The sequence below is a fragment of the Silurus meridionalis genome, chromosome 18, assembly GCF_014805685.1.
Source record: "Silurus meridionalis isolate SWU-2019-XX chromosome 18, ASM1480568v1, whole genome shotgun sequence".
Taxonomy (NCBI): domain Eukaryota; kingdom Metazoa; phylum Chordata; class Actinopteri; order Siluriformes; family Siluridae; genus Silurus; species Silurus meridionalis.
Window position 1 is genome coordinate 10505962 of NC_060901.1, and position 21872 is coordinate 10527833.

Genomic DNA, 21872 nt, shown 5'->3' on the forward strand with positions numbered 1-21872 from the left:
GACTGTTTTCAGGACCGTCCATGACATTATGACCACATGCCTCAACATTAGGCAGGTGGTCATAATGTGATGTCTGATTGGTGTATTGTGCATGGTGTACTCTACTGAACTGTAGACAGATCTTGGGGTGTATTCCTGCGTCCCCAGAATCCGTTGTGACTAATCAGGATAAAACACTTAACATATAAATCTTTGGCAGAAGGTCGTATTAAAGTACCTCAATGACACTGCCACATGTTATTCCCTACAACTACCACAATCCTTTGCGGCGGTTCGCTCAGCCCCCTCGCTTCCGGTTGTGTGTGGAGCTCTCGGTTCGGTAAAACAGCCGTGCGTGTATCGCCGCGATGTCAGTTCAGGTGGTAGCAGCGAAAATGGCCGAGGTCGAGCTTAAAGACGTCCCCAAGAAAGACCTGCCCGTCGTCTCAGCTGTTCTCCCGAAGAAGGAGGAGAAAGGCTCGTTCGTAACCAGCGAGGCGAACGTTCCCCTCACATCTCCCGGCTCGGAGCCCGGAGTCAGGAGCGACCCCAGTCCTGTGAGCCCGAACCTCGTCAAGATGCCTCAGGCGTCCGCCATGAAGCGGCCGGACCCGCAACAAAACGGCGGCGAGGCGTTCATCAACAGCGACGGCACAGTCGCCGAGGCTCCGCGCATGAAAAAGGTAAGCGGCGCGGACCCGCTCCATGTCCCCCCTCATTTCCCCCCTGTGTCCCTCTGCAACACAGCGCTTCACCCCCTGGCTTTCCTTTAGCCTGTTAGCTTGTCATTGTGTGACGAAGACTCGCTCAACGGCGCAGTACGTTACACCGTCAGGGTTTATTACAGTTATTCCGAATAAATGACTAATCGGAACGGATTAATATTCACCTAATAAAAACCCGGACACTTCATCCAGTTCAACACAACCTGCTAACTCTCAACGCCAACTGGGAAACTTAGCACGCATGCAGATCCCGCTGGAGTTCAGTGAAAATATTCTCATAAATCACAATAAAAAATCAAACCAACAGCTTTTACATGAACTAATAAACACGAGGTGAACGATACTGTAGTGAATGTGAGCTGTTTAGGTGGATGTTGATGCCGCAGTCAGTTCGCTTCACTGCGGTTTCAGTTTAGCTGGGTTAGCATAGCTCGCTAGCATGCTAGTCCGCAGTGCGCTGTGACTGCGCCGGGGTTTGTGTTCTGTATGAAATCTCCACATTTTCTTCCTCCTTTTCCTCTTCCTCCTCAGGGCGAATCAGAGATCTGGTTCGTTTCGATTCGCATCAGATCGTATCTACACTTGAGCTCTGAACGCTGAAACGCTACAGGTAGAAAGTCATTCATGCCGCATGCGCACCGTAAACCCCCCCATTACCTTCTGGTGTGCTCCGTTATTCCCATCATTGTGGATTTTCCACAAATTCCATTGAAGTTCTTCCCGTTGACGTCATCACCTCGATGGGATTTCGGGCATGGTGTGATGCAACGCGGCGTGACGTCATCACATCGGTGGGATCCCTGCATGGTGTGATGTAATAAGACGTGACGTTATTGCCTTGGTGGGATTTGGGCACGGTGTGATGTAATGAGTCCAGACATCATCACCAAAATGGGAAATGGAAATGATGCAATAAGGCTTGATGTCAGTCGGATTCTGGGTACGGTGTGATTTAATAATTCATGCCGCCATCGCCTTGGTGGTATTTCAGGCATGGTGTGATTCAATTAGGTGTGTGACATCATCCACTTGGTGGGATTTCGGGCACGGTGTGATGTGAGAAGATATGTTTTAAACACATGGCTGAATATAAATCCTGGAATATACATCATCAATAACATACCTTTTTCTTTTCTCGTCGTTTCCAACAGGCTTCTCGAACACACAAACACGTTTGCACATACACGTTTATTATTATTATTATTATTATTATTATTATTATTATAATAAATACAAATATGAACCATTTAATTGCTTCCCACGGGAGTCTCTCCAGCATCAGCCTACACACTGTCAGAGCAAGGTCATCCAGATCGTTACGTGTGCCTGCCTGCAGGAACGTTTACATTCTCCATCGACGAGCCCCAATTTATTAACCTTTCATGAGAAAAACACAGTGACATTTTTTTTTTTTTCTGTGTAATAATTATTACCTCTAAAATCAGATGATTGCACGTAGCTGTCTTTGACGCCATTCACATTTAAAGCTTCTTTTCATGATTAAGATTCAGGATTTGCCCAAATTTAAAGTACATTTTTATTTGTATAGCGCTTTTAACAATGAACATTGTCTCAACGCAGCTATACAGTTAATGTGGTGATAAAAATAAATTAGATGTTCTTTATAAGTGTAAGTTTGTCCCTGATGAACAAGCCGGTGGCAAGGAAAAACTCCTGAGATGGCATAAGGAAGAAACCTTGAGAGGAACTCATCTGGGTGGCACCGAATGTTCATTTATTACAGCTAAACGATGTTGAGGTGTGCAGTGATGATCAGATGCAAACTGTAGTCCTGAGTTGACATTAACTACAGTCCAAATCCTCAGAGTTCTTGTTCTTACTCCGTAATTTCACGGATCCCCAGGGCGTTGATGAGAAACTCTGCTTCACAGAGTGGCCTCCAATTGTCACTGGAACCTCAGGAGCATATATAACTCAACAGAGAGAGAGAGAGGTGACTGGGAGAGAAGGATATGAATTATGAAGTATCCTTATTGTTGTATGAAAGTTAAAGACCCTGTGCTGTTGCGGACTCTGGCAAGACTCGCTATTGCAGCATAACTAAAAGCATAACACAGACATGAGGGATCTCCAGGATAAGAGACGGCCCACCACACCACTGTCAACAAACCTGAGTAAACATGTGAGAGTGAGGGGACGACAACATACAAATATCCCTATTCACCAAACACTCTGTATCCATGATCCCTCCAGATCTGCTCCTTTACCTAAGAAGTCCAATCTACTGATAAAAGATACTAAATAAATGTTTTCAGCCTCGACTTGAACACCGAGACTGTGTCTGAGTCCTGAACACTGATTGGAAGGCTGTTCCATAAATGTGGGGCTTTATAAAAGAAATATCTGCCCCCTGCTGTAGTCTTCATTATTTGAGGTACCAACAAATAGCCTGCACCCTTTGATCTAAGTAGGCATGGAGGATCACATTGGTGCAGAAGTTCACTCAGATACTGCGGCGCGAGACCGTTAAGTGCTTTATACGTCAGTTAGAGTATTTTATAATCAATGCGAGATTTAATTGGGAGCCAGTGTGCTGCTCTTGCTGCTGCATTCAGAACTAACGGCAGCTTATTTATGTACTCGAACACCCAGACAGTAAAGCATTACAGTAGTTTAATCTCGATGTAACAAAAGCATGAACTAGTTTTTCTGCATCCTGTAACGACATCATATTTCTAATTTTAGCAATATTTCTAAGGTGAAAAATGGCGATCCTGGTGATGTTATTCACATGGCAAATTGACTTTGTCCGCCTAGACCGTTTGCTTTCATAAGTGCAGTGACTCATGATTGTCTTTATGAGAATGCAGCCATGCCCTGAAACACTCACAGGTGGTCGTTTTGAACACTACACAGTCTCAGGAGGTTCCATCCAGGCTGCATAAGCATTCATTTGGATTGTTTTGAAAGCTGGATTTTCAGTGTACACTGGCATTTTCAAACGTTTCTTATCCACAGCAAAGTGTGTGGAAACACTTGCATCCCTGTACTTTTCATGCATGAAAATGTAAGAATCTTTAGCCCATGTCATTTCCATCAGACATTAATGTGCTTGTTCCATTTGAATCAATGTGTTTGGGGGGGGGGAATGCATCCTGAAGGTTGGACAAAGCTATTATTATATTGTCATGTTTATTGTCATTTCTATTGCTCTTTTCACAACAGACATTGTCTCAAAGCAGCTTTACAGAATTTTAAGAGTTAAGGTGAATGGTGTGCATTTATCCCTGATGAGCAGCCATGGCCACTGTGGCAAGGAAAAACTCCCTTAGATGTTATGAGGAAGGACCTTGAGATGAACCAAAATCAAAAGCGAACCCATCCTCATTTGGGTGACATCAAAAGTGTGATTATAGTCTTTAAACAATAACACTGGAGAGTGAGAACGAACATGAGCACTGGAGTGTAAGATTATGAGTAATGTTCTTTCTACAGTCTTTTACAGTCATTTGTGGTTATAAAACTAAGAGCTACTGAGCAACTCATAAAATGGCTTAACATTTGCTATCATCATAAATCCAACACCAGCTTCTCCATGCCAGAGCCTTTAAAAACTCAAGGAGGTCCAATGTCCAAACTCCACATGAAGTGGGATCCAATTGGCACTGGTACAAACCATCTAGTTCTGGATGTTTGCGGGGTCGGTCATTATTCTTCACCAATAATATCAAATCGAATAGCGTTCACAAATGGCTGCACTACAGCATTTTCCACCATCTTGTTTGTTTTGAGATGAGTAGATCACATGACTATCAAATCACTAAATAGGCATTGTACAAAATTTTTGTTTTCTCAGTCCACCTTATAATGCGAAATGGGATTTTTTTAAATGCATCCACCTAAGAGAGAATTGTTGGCATTTAAGTGTGGACAGAAGGGTGAGGGTTGGGATTCATGTACCCTCAGGTTTGTTAGAATCGATTCCAAAAATGTACTGTTTCTTCTTAATGCATAAAACTGTATGGACAAAAGAACATCAGTGAGTGGCCTGCTGTTTAGCTTTGGCTTCATTCCTATTGAACACCTTTCAGATGAATTGGAACGCTGACTGCACCCCAGGCCTCCTCACTCGGTATCTGACTTCACTAACACCTTTGTAGCTGAATGACCACAAATCTCCACACACACACACTCCTAAATATTGTGCAACATCTTCCCAGAAGACTGGAGGTTATTATAAGAGTTAAAAAATAAATAAATAAAATTGTCCATATAGTGTAACTGTATAATTGTTAATATGGTACACTGCTGTTACGGTTCTCTTGTTACTGCAGCTACAATCAGCAGTTTATAGCATTTTTTGCACTAGTGATTTTTCCACACTCAACACTTTTTCTCATGATCTGTCTAGACGACCAGTGTATTTATTTTATTGTTTGCATGTGTCTCAAAGTGTTGTGTTATTTGCAATATAGTTTTGTGTACCATGCCATTGTATTGTGTTGCACCATGGTCCTGGAGAAACAGCAATTTTCCAGGTTATATAGTGGAATGCCAATAAAATCAAACCATATTCTGCTTTGCTGACACTCGATGATGATTTATGGCGAAGGTGATATGAGCCTTGTGAAAGAGCTGCATTCTCATTGATGTTGCACAGCCGCTTTTTGGATAAACATCTGATCTACAACCACATATTAGAGTCTATTTTGAAAGGTGGAGTTTTTGTGTTCACGAAGTTAAGGCAGAAAATGGCATTTGAGTAAACCATATTTTTACGTAGCTGGCTTTGTGCACAGGTGCATCATCATGCTGGAACAGGTTTCTGCGAAGGATTTCTGATTTGTTGAATTTACCACTTTGATAAATGAGGTCCATTGTGTGAAAGAGACTCCATCCTTAACTTTCCATCAAAATCCAATTTGGGGTATTTTTTTTCTCCTTACCAGGGGTTACTTTTCATTTTCTGGTCTCGGTTAAAGAAAATTGTTTTGCACAGCTTCTTTTAAAATTTGACACACTTCGTTTTGTTCCAGTGCAGCGGCGTCGTATTTGAGAAATCGCAGCGAGGGCAAACTTAGCTTTGTGTGTAAATGAGTTCCGATTGCTGACGACAGAAGTCATTTACTGGTAAAGTGGTTGGTCTTACTGGACATGGTGCTCAGACCATTTCTACCAGAGAAAATGATAATTGTGTGGGCTACCCCTTTTAGACTAATGTGCGTGAATGTCTGGAAAGATAAAACAGCGTAAAGGCAGTGCTGAAGCTCTTGTGTACCCGGGAAGAGTTCATTTTCTCTGTTCAAGTTCCTCTGTGCTGCTTGCCTGCGAGAAATCACAAAGGTTTGAACGTGGTTTCACAGCTAAAGGGTTTGAGGAGGCTTGTTAATAACCTTACAACCCAAAGATTTATAGCTAGAATATGATTGCGGGTCATATAGCAAACAAGCCGACTCAAATACAGTCCAGGAAATCTTTGATCTTTGGTGTTAAGCAATAAAATGATTGGACTTTTCCATAGCCAAGAAAATTACAATCTCCTCCAGGGTAGCGGTGTTGGCAAAAGTCACAGAAATCACCCTCTTATCATCAGCGTGCAATAACCGACAAACTGGACCCATCACTAGCTTTTTCAGAGGAACAGATAGCTTAGTCGTTGCATTCTGCATGTTCTGAACTCGTCTTTAGTATCCAGCTTGATAAATGTGTGTTATATAATGGAGTTCTTGATCCCTGGGACAAGGACTGGGGGACTTGTTTATTACATCGATGGATTCCTCTAATCCGTGTCTGCCCATGTCTCCACATCACACATTCAGTGGCTCTGCAGAAGCGTCTGATGGAAGTGAACAGGGTGCTTTGGGTTTTATAATTGTTTCAGCATCATTTGATACTGCAGTCAACTTTTCACAGCAGGAGATTACTCCAATTGTGTGGGAAAAACAGCCCGTTCAGTAGTCAAGAAGGCATGTCATTGTGGTGTTTTCATTCCGATGCTACAATATGTTCCTCCCACGCTTCATTCGAGTTGTTGTTTTGTTTGGGAGTGTTGCCTTTTTTTTTTTAAATTCTTTTTCGCTGTACAGTTATTTACTATTTCAAGACTATAAATTAAGCTTGTGGAGCAAAGAGAAGAATACAGATGATGTGTCTTGTATTTAATAATAGAATTTCATCCTTTTGGTCAATGCTGTTCCCAATGTTGGGTTTTGGTGTCGAGCTTTGAGAGCCCTACATTTAAAAATTTCTTCTGTATAATTTAGGACAACTGCAACATATGAACAGTCAGTAACAAGTGACTTATAATCAAAGAATTATTTATTTTTACCAGCATAGTAGGAAGAGCGTTTTCTTCCAAATAGATTTTTTGACGCAACAAAGCGTGCATCTCTTCCTGCTGCGAGTTTTACATGATACATAAGGAATAAAACCCGACATGGCGTGTTTTATAATGAGGTGGTGTTATACAGTCTTACAGGAACTTCAGAAGACTTGGTGTACATGGTGTATAACGTTTAACCTCATGTAGAGGAAATGACCTCGTGTAGTCGTGACCCCAGGACCCCTGTTTTACATTTGAGTTTCTTTTGTTTTGTTTTTTTGTTATTAGTAAGGTCAATGACTAATCAACTGTAAAATCTATGGCACTGAAATGCCATTATCTCAATGGTTGGGCTACTTTGGGGCCAGGGTTGGAAACTTGGTATAATCCAAGGGTTTAGAAGGTAAAGGGTTTAGTGTGAAGATAGTGGGGATGAGGTGGAAGAAGACTTTGCAATGGATCAAGATTCTCATTTACATCAGATATAAGTGACCCTGGTGTGTAAGTTTGAAAGGAGTGAAGTATTAATGTTGTGTTCAGGTGTGACTGGCATTTTTAAGAAACAAGAAGACTAATGTCTGATCTATAGTTTTCTCCATACCCATGCTGTCCAGCAAATGGGGATTAAATATGGAGTAAAAAAAGCACATACCTTTCTTATGGTCAGATGTCCACAAACTCATGTCCCAGTGTCTTCCTGCTACTGTACTATAGAAATGAAACTGATATATTTTAGCATAGCTGTTGTCCAGCTTTTGTATGTCTGAAAATAATGCAACATACAGCCATTATTTTCTAAATAGATGGTACAAAAGTGAGTACACCCTAAGTGATAGCAGCTCTGTCACTTAACCATGCAAAGCCACATGCCCCATTCATCATGTTCGTGTTTTTGTCTGCTTGACAGGACCATACAAATTTGTGTATCAGTTAGAATTTGGTGCTTTGGGTACAGTTCTCTCATACTGACCACTGGCGGTTCAACATGGCAACACATGGTGAAGACTCTCTGTGGAGAGAAACATTTCTAATTCTTAAATCCTCAGAGATGGCCGAGGCTATAAGAAGATCTGTAACACCCCGAAACAGTGGCCAGGGTCATATAGGGCTTACAGGCTTTTCCTAGACTGGTTCCACTCGGAACAGACCTCGCAAGGTTCTACGAAAGAAGTTGAGTCCTCATGCTGTGCGTCAGGTGCAGAAGCTGGCTTCAAAAAACAGACCTACGAGTGCTGCCAGCATTGCTTCAGAGGTCGCAGAAGCGAACCTTCAAAGTGTCGCTTGTCAGTGCTCAGACCATACGCCGCAGACTGCAACAAGTCGGTTTGCATTGCTGCCTTTCCAGAAGGAAGCCTCTTCTGAAGCTGGCTCACAAGATTGCTGTTAGTATTGTGGAGCTGTGGTTCATTGAGGGGAAACATGGATTCCAACATGTACTGTGACATTCTGAAGCAGAACATGATGCCCTCTCTTCAGAAACTGGGCCAAACAACAGTTTTTTTTATTACAACATAATAATGACCCCAAACACACCGCCAAGATGACGACTGCCTGGAAACAGTTTTGCCAGTTATTTTGACAAAAATGGCTGTATGTTGAGCTATTTTTAGAGGACAGTGAATCTGTACAGCTATACAAGCTGCACATTGACTAAAATATATTCAAGGTACAGTTCTATAGTTTTGACCCTTGAAAAGATTGCTGAAATGGGAGGGGTGTACTTACTTTTGTGAGATACTGTATGTTTTAGACACACCCATAGAGATGGTTTCTTTCTTTGCTGTTTTGTACATGTTCCACTAAGAATAGGTATTACAGAAAGCTGTAGAGCATAATGCATACTCCTTAATGATAAAATAGCCTAGTTTTCTGTTTGTAATAAGTTTTTTTTTTTAGGTAGGATGTATTTATGTTTACCTTTTTATAGCCTGGTGAAAAAAATAAGAATGAAGCAGTGTCGGACACTGAAGGCCGTGCCTTTAACACTGAGGAAGCTGTAGCCTTTATTTTTAATTGAAATCCTAGTTTCAGCAGTTTGAATGAAAAGGATCAGACTTGTGTGCCATATAATGTACACACGTTCCTGTGGCACACTGCAGATCATTCAGGTCATAAGCATCCACCCTGCAGTGAACACTAATGACTCAGAGCTTCTGTAAACAATCAGCATTCACAATAACTGCATTAATTAGATTTCTCCTGTGTGGTCTTAATGAAAACCCATTGGGGCATCATAAATATTAGCCCTTTTTTTTATATAATTACAAGGGTTTGAGTCGTATTAATAAATGGCAAGCCATTGTGAAAGTTCGATTTTTTTTATTATTATTATTTCTGTGCTGTAATGTATACGTGACAGATAAAGGCTCTTCTACATGTCAGTTGTAATGATGTCACAAATGCCCACACTTTTTTATTGGTTTAAAGGGATTTTTGCATTGGTTCTCACACCAAATTCCACTTTTCACCCATGTGGTTTCCAACATGATTTTCCCATAAGAATTTTTTTACTATGTGGACAGGAACCGTTTATCACCATGGTGTAAAGTTAGGTGACTCTGAGGAAAGCTGAAATAGAAACACAGTGAGCCTAGGCCAAAGTATTGATCTTGCTGTTCCAGCACTTTTAGATTGGGCAGTATATTTCACATCTCTCCCATCTCTTTTCTTCAGTCCTAGCCATGATGCTGTATAGTACTCTATAGCAGTAAATGTTTAGAGTCAATTTGTACATCTAGAGATATTTAGATACCCGATGATGATGATAAGCCGAACGCGTTTCTTGTACCTTAAGAATGAACAACAGCAGCAGCTCTGATGACGATGTTCCCCTCATAATACACTAAAATGAAAATAAATTTTTTTTAGTATTGAGATACGAGGTATGAGAGAGTGGGTCTCTAAATGCGATGTAAATTAAACAGACATGAGGGATGTGTGTGTGTGTGTGTGTGTGTGTGTGTGTGTAGGGTTAAATCTATAAGATAATAGGTGATGTAATGCAAATTCATGGCTTCATGTCTGCTGATGATTTACTTCATAGGACGAATGTTTTGCATTAATTGGATTTGAAATGAAGCGATAATTGTCGTTTGCAGATTGTCAGCCTTGTTTACTTTCAATTCTCTGGACCATATATTTATATATTCCTTGCTTTTTGCTGTCAAAATCCCATCTAGCTGGTCTTGGCAGTGAATCCCACAGATGCCACCCTGGAAATAGGAAATGACTGTGATTTTGTTCACTGGGCCGTGATACCTGCATGATGACTAGGTTCGACGCATATTGCTGCATTATAAAGGTTGGCTTGTGCAAAGGAAGATGGGTTTCTATTATTTTTATGGCTTAATTGTTAGAACCTATTTGTTCCTGGGTGGATTATTGTGTGTACTTTGCTCATCTGAATAATTTCCAGATTTCCTCTCGTACAGCAGATCAGTGCACAAGGGCTTTCGTCTCTACTGTTGGACTTGATAAGCGGAGTGAGTGCCGTGCTCTGTGACATACTTGCTCTTCATCACAAGTATACTTCAAAACTGAATAAAAAGACCAGTAGGTGAAATGAAGCCAATAGGCCTTTGATATCTAGTCGGTTGTGTTTCATATGCAGCAGGATTATTGAGCCTTTGTTGGGAAAGACAGTTGGACTTCATTTCCGTGTTGCTTATTTAGCTTTTGGTTTACGCCCCCGTCATGATATATTGGAAATGTCTTACATTACAGTTTGGCATTGTTGCTCTGATTCTTCAAATTTCAAATTTTCTCGGTTTTCAGCACATCAACTTTAATAACTGACTGTTCACTTGTTGTCTAATATGTACTACCCTTTGACAAGTGCCATTTTAACAAGATAGGTGAAATTCATTATTTTGATTATCACTGGATATGGCAGATTGGTGTAGCTTGCTATAAAATTACTGCCTTTTCATATACTTTGTTCATTTGGCTCCAACCATTTTTCTTTCTATTTGCTTCACACATTTAACTACAACAGTTAACACATAATGCTCAAAATGGATGCATATTGATTTAATATTGCTTTGTGTTCATTTATACTTCATGTTGCATTGTTCACAGAGGAATGTAGCCACTCATGACGATGCCTCAGTGGAAAAAAAAAAAAGCTGTGTCACAAAGAATTCTTACAATAGAGCCACTATCGTGTCTGGCCTGTTTCCTCTCTGCCTGGTGCTACAAAGCTCTGGGCTTTTCTTTACAGGAAAAAATACTCTCTTCAGCCTGTAGCCAAACTCTTTTCATTCCCACATGTTGTGCGACATATAGACAGACAAATTATTTAAAAACGTGCTATCCTAAACCAACTAGACTAAATATGACCTTCACGCCAACAGTGGGTTTAACTTATTATAGCTCTGCACTCTATTTTCAGTATTATATTATTATATTACATCTCCACATGCTCAGGCAAACCTGTATTTAACTATAACTTCAGCTCTAAGTTTTCAATATAACGAGGTCATAATTTTTCCGACTGCAGGAAAAAGTGAAATTAGCTATTGCTTGCTTATGATTTCTTTACAGAGCTCTGTGCCAACCACAAAGTCTTTATGTTTCTTGTATGTTTTTAAAGTAATATAGTTGTAATTTGTGCAGGACGTCTGTCTTTTGCTTGAGAAGGAGTTATATGTTCGGTTTGCCTGATGAATCGCTGCAGCTGCTGCTTCCCATTACATACTCGAGAGAAATTTTCACATAGGTTTTTTTTTTGCCTGGTTGTGATTTAACTCCCAGCACATGTAACTAGCCAAGTTAAGCATGCAAAGTCCTAACTAACTAGAGTTGTGCTGCTTTCTCCTTGAACAATAAAGTGGGAGTTTCAAGCTTAGCTGGTTCGAGCTACAAAGCGAGAAATTATCTCATGGACACCTTCATGAAAGCATGTTTTGTTGGCAAAAAAGTTAACATTATCGATCATGGGTTTATAATGTATTCAGTTTCTTGTAACAAACTGTATGATCAGAGTTCTAGATGTGACGAGCTGTTGTTTGTTGTGATTGATCTACTAGAAACGTGTATAAGAAGTGACTTTATGTGCATTGTTTGCAGAGCTCGATGTTGAGGACACACTTTAAACTTTCTGAGTCAGAATTTGAGAGTGTAATTGGGTTAATTAGTCTTGAATTTGACCCTATTTGATGTTTACCCTTCAAAGCTCAACCACTGAGTCAGACCACAGTGGGTGGCTGGGTAAGATGTTTGTACATATCCTATTTTGAGGTATATTTTCACAAACCAGCAGCATCTGTTGAATCGCATTCAGACCTGCAGCTAATCTAAAGTGATGCAGACCAACCACAGCGAGCCAAGCGCAAAATCCTCATAACCCGCAGCCAGCCGTCACACCTCCTCACCCCTCACACAGTTTACTGCATCAAATCAATTCTGTGCACTTTGGATTTTTATTGAATTGTAGTGAGAAAATCCTTATTACTATTATTCAGATCTTCAGATGAAACATTTAAACTCATTCCTAGTTAAACTTTCAATCCACCACTTGAAATGTTCATTTGTAACTTATTCAAGCAGTCTGTTTGTAATTTGGATTTTAGTTTTCTTTAATACTGTATCCCATAATGAAATTGTGTCAATCAAATTGCAGTGTTAATTGATCACGATGTAGACGTCATTTCCAGCCCAAACTAAAGCCCAGACCTTTTAATGATTACCTGAAGCAGTTAATGTGGCTGTAGTGTAACGTAATACCTGGTTCTCATCTTTCTAAAAATCCTTCGCCATGGATAAATAAACACACAAGGCTTCCTGTTTCATGCCCTGACTCGTATCTCATGTCCCCACAAGATTCTTTGGCATTTTTTTTTAAGCATTAGCCTTTTCATTCTTGGAAGATGTTTCGCCCTCTTTTATCTAATACCTGAAAAAAGTCATGTTTCAAAAACACTTTGCCACGTAGGGCTGCTCCAAGACCGAATTCACTTTGTTCATGAACTTGGTTGATCTTGGGTGGAGTACCAATTTAAACCACAACAGTTGCGTAATATGTGCTGAGTATCTTTCCACATTCTGGCAGCTGTATAAAGGACTTTTGAATTCTGGTTTATCAGCAGATCATTTTGGCATCATTTAATGTGGTAATTACAAGGGAAATGGTAGCTTGTCTCTAAACTTTATATGGCTTTGTTTTACCATCGGTTGAGATATACCATTGGTTTAACGTCACTAGATAAATACAGTGCCCTCCACTAATATTGTCAATATAGATTATTTGCAAGTTGGCACATATATGCCGATAGGGGTGTAACGGTACACAAATTTGTACCGAACTTAATCTTTCTTCTCGTCTGGCTTTCATTACAGAGCACGTGTGTACAATGCAATTCTCTTTACATGTGTTTTCTCACGAAGATGTTAAGTGGCGAAACTCAAGTTTGTTTAGTCTCCGACTCACACTTTGAGTGCAAAGTCACTGTGACTACTCACTCAAACACAATTTTGTTTTGCTCATGCACGAAATCACTTGCACTTCCTGTCGTTGTCAAAGTTTTTACGACAGTCTAACTGAAAGGACTGTCTAATCCTGACCACATATCACCATATTTCACATGACAATTGAGTGAATGAATGAAGGATGGAAGAATGAAGACATTTGTTAAAGTATGTCGAAATAAGTAGAACATAGTAAGTAGGACATATCTTTAGAAAGTTTTATATTAAACATAAACACACATTTATATACACATGTATTACTCAAATGTAACGAACCTAACAAATGTAAACTATTTAATTGCATTTTTTCATTTCTTAAATTGTATGTAATTAATTTAATGTGTCTGTTTAATCGATTACTCAATTTAATCAATATAATTAAAAAGTATATGGCATTAATTTGATTTATTGAAATATATTTTTATATCTAAATCTTTTTTATTTAAACCAGGCATTTTATAAATTTTTTTAATGTAAACTGTTGTTCACAAACAATAATACAATGTTAATAAAAAAACGACAAGGAATTTGTTTTGCCATTTCTTCTCCTTAACGGTATTGAAATTGAAACCGAGCCGAGGTGCTTAATGAACCGTTGCATTGGGCTGAAACGATTCCTCGAGTAACTTGAGCAATTCTTCTTCTTCTTTTGGCTGCTCCCCTTTAGGGGTCACCACAGCGAATCGTCCTTCTCCGTACTACTCAAAAAGTTGCCAAAGTTTGCGATCATTTCAAAATAAAACCAAGAAAAAGCCGTACAGTGCGGTTAAGGGCGCATCTTTCCGGTTTGTATTTTTGGCCCATTTTTTTCTTTCTTTAGGCCAAAACCCAATATGCCATTTTCGGCCCAAAGATTTTCGGGGTACAAAAATTCGGTGCATCCCCAGTTGGCACGCTTTAAATCAAATCCTTGTGCCACCTCCCTCTGCCAAGTAAACAGCTCTGAGTTTTCTCCTGTAATGCCGAAAGAGTTGGAAAAACTTGGCATGGGATCTGAGACCATCCCGTTATACAGAATCTCTCCTGATCCTTTAAATTTCGAGATCAATGCTGGTGGTCTCTTCGCTTTAGTTCACCTCACAGGTTTTCTATGGGGTTCAAGTCAGTGGACTGGGATGGCCATGGTAGGACCTTTTTAATTTGTGCTCAGTAAATTTTTTTCCCTGTGTTGATTTTTTTATATATGTTTGAAATCATTGTCCTACCCAAAGACTCAATCGTTGTGTATTTTAAACAGATTTCACTATTAAACAAATTGACACAGGTGCCAATATTAGATGAGAGCACCGTGTATAGAACAAACATGTACTCTTTTTTGGGGAGAAAAAAAAATCTGGGTTCCTTCAGAAGAACAAAGAATGCATAAATCACAAATATTCTTCAGATTGGGTTTAAACTTCCAACGCCACAGACTTGTTCATGGACATGGCCTTTTCTAAAGTCGAGTTTTTGTGGGATGGAAAAAAATATGAAGGCTGATTCTTTTTTTTATTTATTTATTTTTTTTTATAAAGTTAAGATTTTTTATTTATTTTTCTCTTCTTCCCATTTCTATCTAGCCCAAGTTTCTACTGGGGGAAATAGGCCATACATTAATTTTAATATCACAGCACAATCTATTCACAGCTTTGTAAATGATCACCACACTGTTCTGGAGCCACTAAAGTCTCTGTAGGATCTATTGTGTGATTCCTGTGCATGAACTGGTTGCCACTTTTTTCGCCACTCATCACTACTGCACATGCAGCATACCTCATAAGAAGACGTGTTTAATGCTGGGTCAGGCCCCTATCCAGACTCGGAGAAACATCACTCTCTCACTCAGCGCTTACTCAGAGCCTCAGAGGGACACCATCTGGCACATAAATAGAAGCTTTTATCCACAAGCCTCAAGACAATGACCACCTCTCGACACGGGCTACATCTGCAAAGGTTTTTAAAACTGGCTCACAGGAACAGGTTTATAGCCACCTGCGTGCACTTAGAGTTTTATTGAAGCTGACGCACTGCTCTAGGCAAAGTATGGTGTTTGTCCTGTGATGCTGACCAGAGTAGATTGATATATACTTTTGATTTGGAGTTTCTGTTACTGAGTCCTGAGTTCTGTTCTGTCCTGAGTTACTGAGGTACTGAAAAATGAAATGTGATGGTTTAAGTGTGTTTTAGAAAGTTTTGAGCTCTGGAAGCACAGTTAGAAACCATACAACCCCAATAGAAGGTTTATTTTACTTTTTTTTTTCGGCCTTAAATTGGCTCCACCCCACCATAACAAGGCCTCTATGTTAAATCATGTGTGCTGATGTTCACTTTATTCGGAGTGTTAAGTTTGTCTGACAGGAGATACAGATGAAGTCAAGAGGCTTTTATTTTAATTTTTACTATACACAGTGGTACACAGTAAAAACGAGACAACGTTCCTCCGGAACCCTGGTGCTACACTAAACAACAACATAGAGCTACAACACAACACAAGATATGTAAAGTGCATCGACTGCAAACAGTGCAGATGAAAAACAGTGCAGACAGACAAGACAAGACACAAAACCCAAGATGGCGCCGACCAGTAAACCTACTGTATACTTTGATTATACAGTACTGTGCGAGGAGAACTGTAAAAACTATAACTGGGAGTGAATATAAACAGACACAATGCAGTGCAAAAAACAGGAGCAGTCAAGAGGTGCAAAAGACAGCATGTAAACAGTGTAATGCGGTCAAGTATAAATAATAATAAATAAATTATGGTGGAATGGATTGAGATGAGTAATGTGTGTGTTAAGTTCAGGTTGTACAGTTCGGTAACACACATTTGAGTGAGTGCGTGCGTGCGTTCGTTCGTTCCATTTCAGTTCTGTGTATTGAGGAGCCTGATGGCTTATGTCTTTATGTGGCGGCCCGAATGCTTCGGAACAGTTTTTAAGTTATTTGTATAGAGCTTTGAACAGTGGACATTGTCTCAAAGCAGCTTTGCATGGATAAAGTGGTAATAAAGAATGTATACGTTTGTTCCTTATAATTGTAAGTTTGTCGCTAATGAACAAGCCAGTGGTGATGGTGGCAAGGAAAAACTCCGTTAGACACCATTTAAACCCTGACCAGTTTCCCAGTCCCAGCTAATAAAAAGCTGCCTAACAGTTATCCAACTGCTCGCTTCAGATTCTCAGTTTTGTATGTAGTTAACCAATTCTAGTTTTAATAGTATGTACTCTTTATCAGCAGTGTTTATGTTCCTGTTGATTTGAGACCCTGTTGAAAGTCCTGCAGTACTGCATTGAGAAGGCTCTTATTGACATTACTGTCTTCCCCCCAAAAAAGCACAGCTGATGCTCAGCATCAAGAGGCATCCCTCAGCAGAAGAGAGAGGAAGTTTGTTTTATTAATGGCAGGGAATCGTATCGGATGGCTCCGCATAAAAGTTTTTTTATCGACCTACGTGGCACCCTCCTACCCTGCAGCTGACCAAGAACACACTTCACGTGGAGGGATTACTTTACACACACATTTTGTACAACACATTTAACCCAACGCTATATTGCTTCATTTGATTTCTTCATTTTCCAAAGACGTTAGTGCGATATCGAATGTACTAAAGGTGTTATGACAGTATGAGGTTGTGCCGCTTTGCTTTTTCCACTGCTGCCCTTTGGACTGCCTTCTGTTTATGGATACTAAGCATGAACTCATCAAACCTCACCTTCTACGTCTTTTGACTGCGGGGGGATGGGGGGGGGCAGTATCAAAGATCGAGCCTTGTTCATTGCTTCAAGGTCTTTTAATGCTTTATTTGTTGGAAAGACCAGGCTAGTCAAAACTGTACTAATGTCATCTTGTTCTCGATGGAACAAATACCAGTGTCTTAAGATGTATGATTTATTAACGAGAAACTAATTGCATTGCAGTCATTATTATCTTGTCCAATTTGACTGTTTTAACAGTTGCAGGACAACAAATGCATCTAGTAGGTGTGCAAAAAGTATTTTTTTTTTTCCTGATTGATTATTGCTATCGTTAAAGAACAGTAATAAATCGATCTATAGACATACTTTTATTTATTTAATAAAGTAAGGATGTTAGTGTTCCAGTGTGTAAATATAATTTCTGATCTTCGCACATTATTATTTTAACTGGGACTTTCTTTTTTCCCATTGCATTCTTCTCACAGCTTCTTCTCCCACTTTGTGTGATTGCTGTATTTCCTGAACAGTAATTACACCGCATCACATTGTGTAGGAGAAGACAAATGACTTTCTTTAATGCTTTCTAATCGAAGGCAGGATGTTTTCCACTTTAATAATGTAGTGCACTAAATGATAACTTGATGGCAGTTTGTCAATTGTCCGTGAATCATTAACAAGCATAGTATTCAGAAAAACTCAAGTATGAAATATACGTTCGTAGCCAGTCAGTAATTTGGCTTGTGTAAACCTTTTTTTTGTACCAGCTCGTTTCAGATGTCCAGGGAAAGACATCTGTACAGTTTTTTACTCATGTGCTACATCAAAATAGAGAATATTTAATAGTTGCTATTAAATTGCAAAAACGCCCCATTTTAACAGAAATCTTGCCCAGAAGGATTCAGTAAGCTGTAAGTATCTTATGTAACCTTCCCAATATTGTGGAAGTGAACGTTCTAGCACAAACTGTTAACTGTGTCTTATTATCTGCTGAATGAGTCATTTAAGGCTCAGGATGGCAAGTACAAATGCTTCATAATGAAAAGATGAAAAAGTGAGAGGTTCTTATTATTTTTGTCACTTGAGTGGCTCCATTAGGAAAGCGCTCTGTTTCTCTTTCACATTCCCACCATATCTATAATCAGATGTGGACCATATGTGTACTCTTTATTATTTCTGACCACAGCGTGACATTGGGAGTTGTTTGACCTCTTAACGTGTTACTGAGGCCTCAGCTGTACTGAATGTATAGACCATTTCAATAGCCATTCGTTCATGAGAGGATGTGGACGTTTCAGGTTAACTAACGCAGACAGTCGAAACATTGTGTATAACATGGCGCCTTTCGCCAGGGATATTACGAAAACTATTCATCCTTGCTGTTAAAATATATCATGATGAAAACTAGGACCACATTGTTCATGCTCTCGAAGACCAGGAACTAAATTGCTGTCGGAAATGAAAGTGTTTTAGATTTCTGAAAAATAAGACCCAACGTGACGCTTGGATTACAGCAGTTTAGGCTGGATGCCGACTAGCAACTCGAGGATATTGACTTATCTTAAAACCAACACTACATGATGAATGAAATAAACAAAGACGCATTAGCCAGCATTGAATTGCGTGCATCTTGTTTATTCGTGACAACACACACACAGCTCAGATGAAGCATTCAAACCCTCACACACACACACACACACACACACACACACACACACACACACACACACACTGTTAACACGTCAACTAATCTAACAATCAATACAAAACGTATAAAATGATGTATGCAATAAGTTATGATGGAACACAACAATAGGTTTTTTTGTAAATGCGCGTGCTGTTATACGCTCGGAAATGCTTTAGGACCCGGATGGACCCATATGGTTTGTTATTGTTTACATCCTTGAAATGGCCTATAGTGTACATTCTCTAACATAAGCAATAGCGTGGAACTATTTTTTGTTTGAAGAGATTGCTTTACAGTCAAAGGACTGTTTTCTCCCAGGTTCTTTGCAGCTTTTGTTAGTAATGTGAACCTCTGTAAACTTCATTCTTGTGGACTCTAGGAAACTGACGCTTTCCACAATGAAACGTGACCCTTCTAGATTCTGAGGTTGGATCACTGAGAACTCATTGGTCATTCAGAAGGGAATGATTAGTGGTTGATAAGTGACAGTAGTCATCTAGATTTTGACATTTAGCTACAATGATTTCTGCAGAAACATTTCAGTTTTAACTGATGAGCTTTGAAACTGACATTTATATGGTAAAAATTTCAAATGGGAACAAAACAGCAAATTATGAAATAAAAAATTAAATGTAGGCTTAGACTAGTGACCAGAAAGCCAATAAGCAATCTCAAGTGTTTTTTCAGGAAGTACATTCTTTTGTTCCAGTGTGAATAGGTTCTCAAGGTTACGTTACACAATCAACACACTAGTGATGATCTAGCAATGGTAAACCCAGTATTTTTTGAAAATATATTTATTAGCTCCAATTTCCCTCAAAGCCCAGCCAACATTTCAATAGAACTATAATAAGAAACGTCCTTGTACATAACCCACTGTAGCCTTTATTTAATCAATAGTTTGGTTTTTGTTTATTTAGGCAAAATTGAAAAGCCCAAGAAGTATTTGAATGGCGTCACATTGCAGAATTGTGGGCTCCTAAGTGGCGCAGCAGAAAAGTGTTTCTCCTAATGTTGGGAGTCGACAGTGATTGGGAATTTATCAAGTGAATTCAGTCACAGTGGTAGTAACCAATCATGTCTATGAACTCATAAACGTGAGGAAGGGTAGATAGCACTTTTCTTGATGTTTGTTACTCTACCATGTGCCTATTTTTTTTTTTTTTTTTTTATGTGTCTGTTGTAAATCATCTTTTTATAATCTTGCTTCATCAGTTGAAACTTGTTCTTCTCAGAGAGAGTGGATTGTTGCATTAAATCAGTGGCCCCTATAGGAAGAGCCTATATTTATGTAAATATCCACCAAAATATACTGTTAGGTGATCCGGCTCAGGGGTTCTCCTTCTTAGCTGGTTTAATGGACTGAACTACACCCCCACCCACCCCCACCCAAGATTGAACACGTTGCTCCATTGATTTGGAAACAAGCCAAATACCAGGACTAAAAAGGGCAGTCCTTTGAAGTAAGACCTTTAAAACCCGTGCTTTTCCAGTGTCTTCTTGTTTTATTTAAATAAATAGGTCACTTTAACAACCATATAAAGCCTTAGGAGCTTTAGAGCAGTTTGTTGGAATCCTATATAAAGTGTTGCCTTCAAGTTAGTCTTTGAAATCGTGATCCCAGCAGTCAGTCTTTAGCTCCTCAAATTGTATTTGCTGAGCAAAATGCATTTCTGTAGTCAATACTTCTGAGCCCTTCAGTGGTGTTTTTAGGCTTATGTATGCTTTGGCAGGTTCATTTCCTCTGCCGTCTGTCTCTCACATGCCACACTTTTACATAAGACAATCTTTTTGTTTTAGTGCTTTGATGTGCAGCTCAAGCCTGGATATGTCCCTCTGTAGTAACATATGACCTTTCTTGTGTTGCCATTAATAGGGATTTTCTCTGATAATCCCAAATCCACTCATATTATCAGAGATTAAAATGCCTCAGTTTTGGCATTTAAAGTAAAATCAAAATGGTTGTTGGAGACTTTTTCTGTAACTTTTCCTTTTCCCATATTAATATGCAGACCAATATGCTGCTATCTTAAAAAAAAAAAAAAAAAAAAAAAAATACTTTGGAATTGTTCTATTGTACATGGGGAGTCATGTGACGTTAGCATGTGTTTGTTAGCAAGATCATGATTCTATCTTTACATGCTGCCAAGGCTTCTCAAAGAAAGATTAATCATTTGGCTAGGTGTCTAATCTCCTTTTGAGATGGTTCAGATTCAGCAGGTGTGTTTAAACTCAGCCATGTTAAAATGGCAATCAACTTTTCTGCTGATACTTCATGAATGAGTCGAAACCACCTTTAACTTTCTTAAAGTTTTTTTCTTTCTGTTTTTCTTGTGTGCTCAGGAGAGCATACACCAGGACAGATTGTACCCAAGTTAATGTTTTTGTGAATCATTCATTGAAATCTATGGTAAAACTCCAACCTTTTTGTGTCTCTTGTGGTTGAAGGTGAAATCTCATTCCTCTCTAAGGCTGCATTGGAGAGCTCTTGGTTAAAAGATGACGTTTAACTAGACAATCAATCCTTTTGAAGCGACACCTGGCATTTCATGTTTCACCGAGGTCCTATAACGCGGTTGCTGAAGCAGCGTGACCTGCCACCTCCTGCTCATATGTCCTGCTCTTTAAGCTCTTGCACAATGCATGCTTTGTTGAACGCCTGCAGTGGACGCAAGTATCCTTGGCAAAGACCACTGTCCGGAAGCAAGAAAATACTATAATCACCTCAGAAACTCTTACCTGAAAAATCCTCAGTGTGCACACTAATACTTTGGACACACTATGGCCTAATTAAAATATTGGTAAAGCCAAATAAGGCCACTGCTAACCTTTATTTCAAACCGCTCTGTTCTTTCCAGGCTTTAAACAATTAAAGGACAGATTGGAGAGGTATAAGAAATGAACAATTGAGCATTGTGTAGGATGGGCAGCAGAACCAGGCAGGACTGGCCTCGAGTGAATCGGGTAGAAGTTGCCAGGCTGAACTGGGTTTGTCGCTCTGTTCTTATTTCAGTTTCTATCCCCTTATCATGTTGAAAAATAAGGATGGAGAACATAGC

General features: G+C 39.5%; 1 protein-coding gene across 2 annotated transcripts in view; it reads left to right on the top strand.

Moving 5' to 3' along the window:
* The first annotated feature begins 189 nt into the window (after positions 1-189).
* The window catches only part of ahcyl2b (adenosylhomocysteinase like 2b), a 34797-nt gene continuing 13114 nt past the window's right edge, over positions 190-21872 (top strand). The window contains exon 1 of one of the 2 annotated variants that reach the window (XM_046872943.1): positions 190-662. In XM_046872943.1, the coding sequence (XP_046728899.1) occupies positions 348-662 (315 nt within the window). In that variant the 5' untranslated portion in view covers positions 190-347. The remainder of the gene's footprint in view (positions 663-21872) is intronic. The other variant, XM_046872942.1, reaches the window with a different exon arrangement.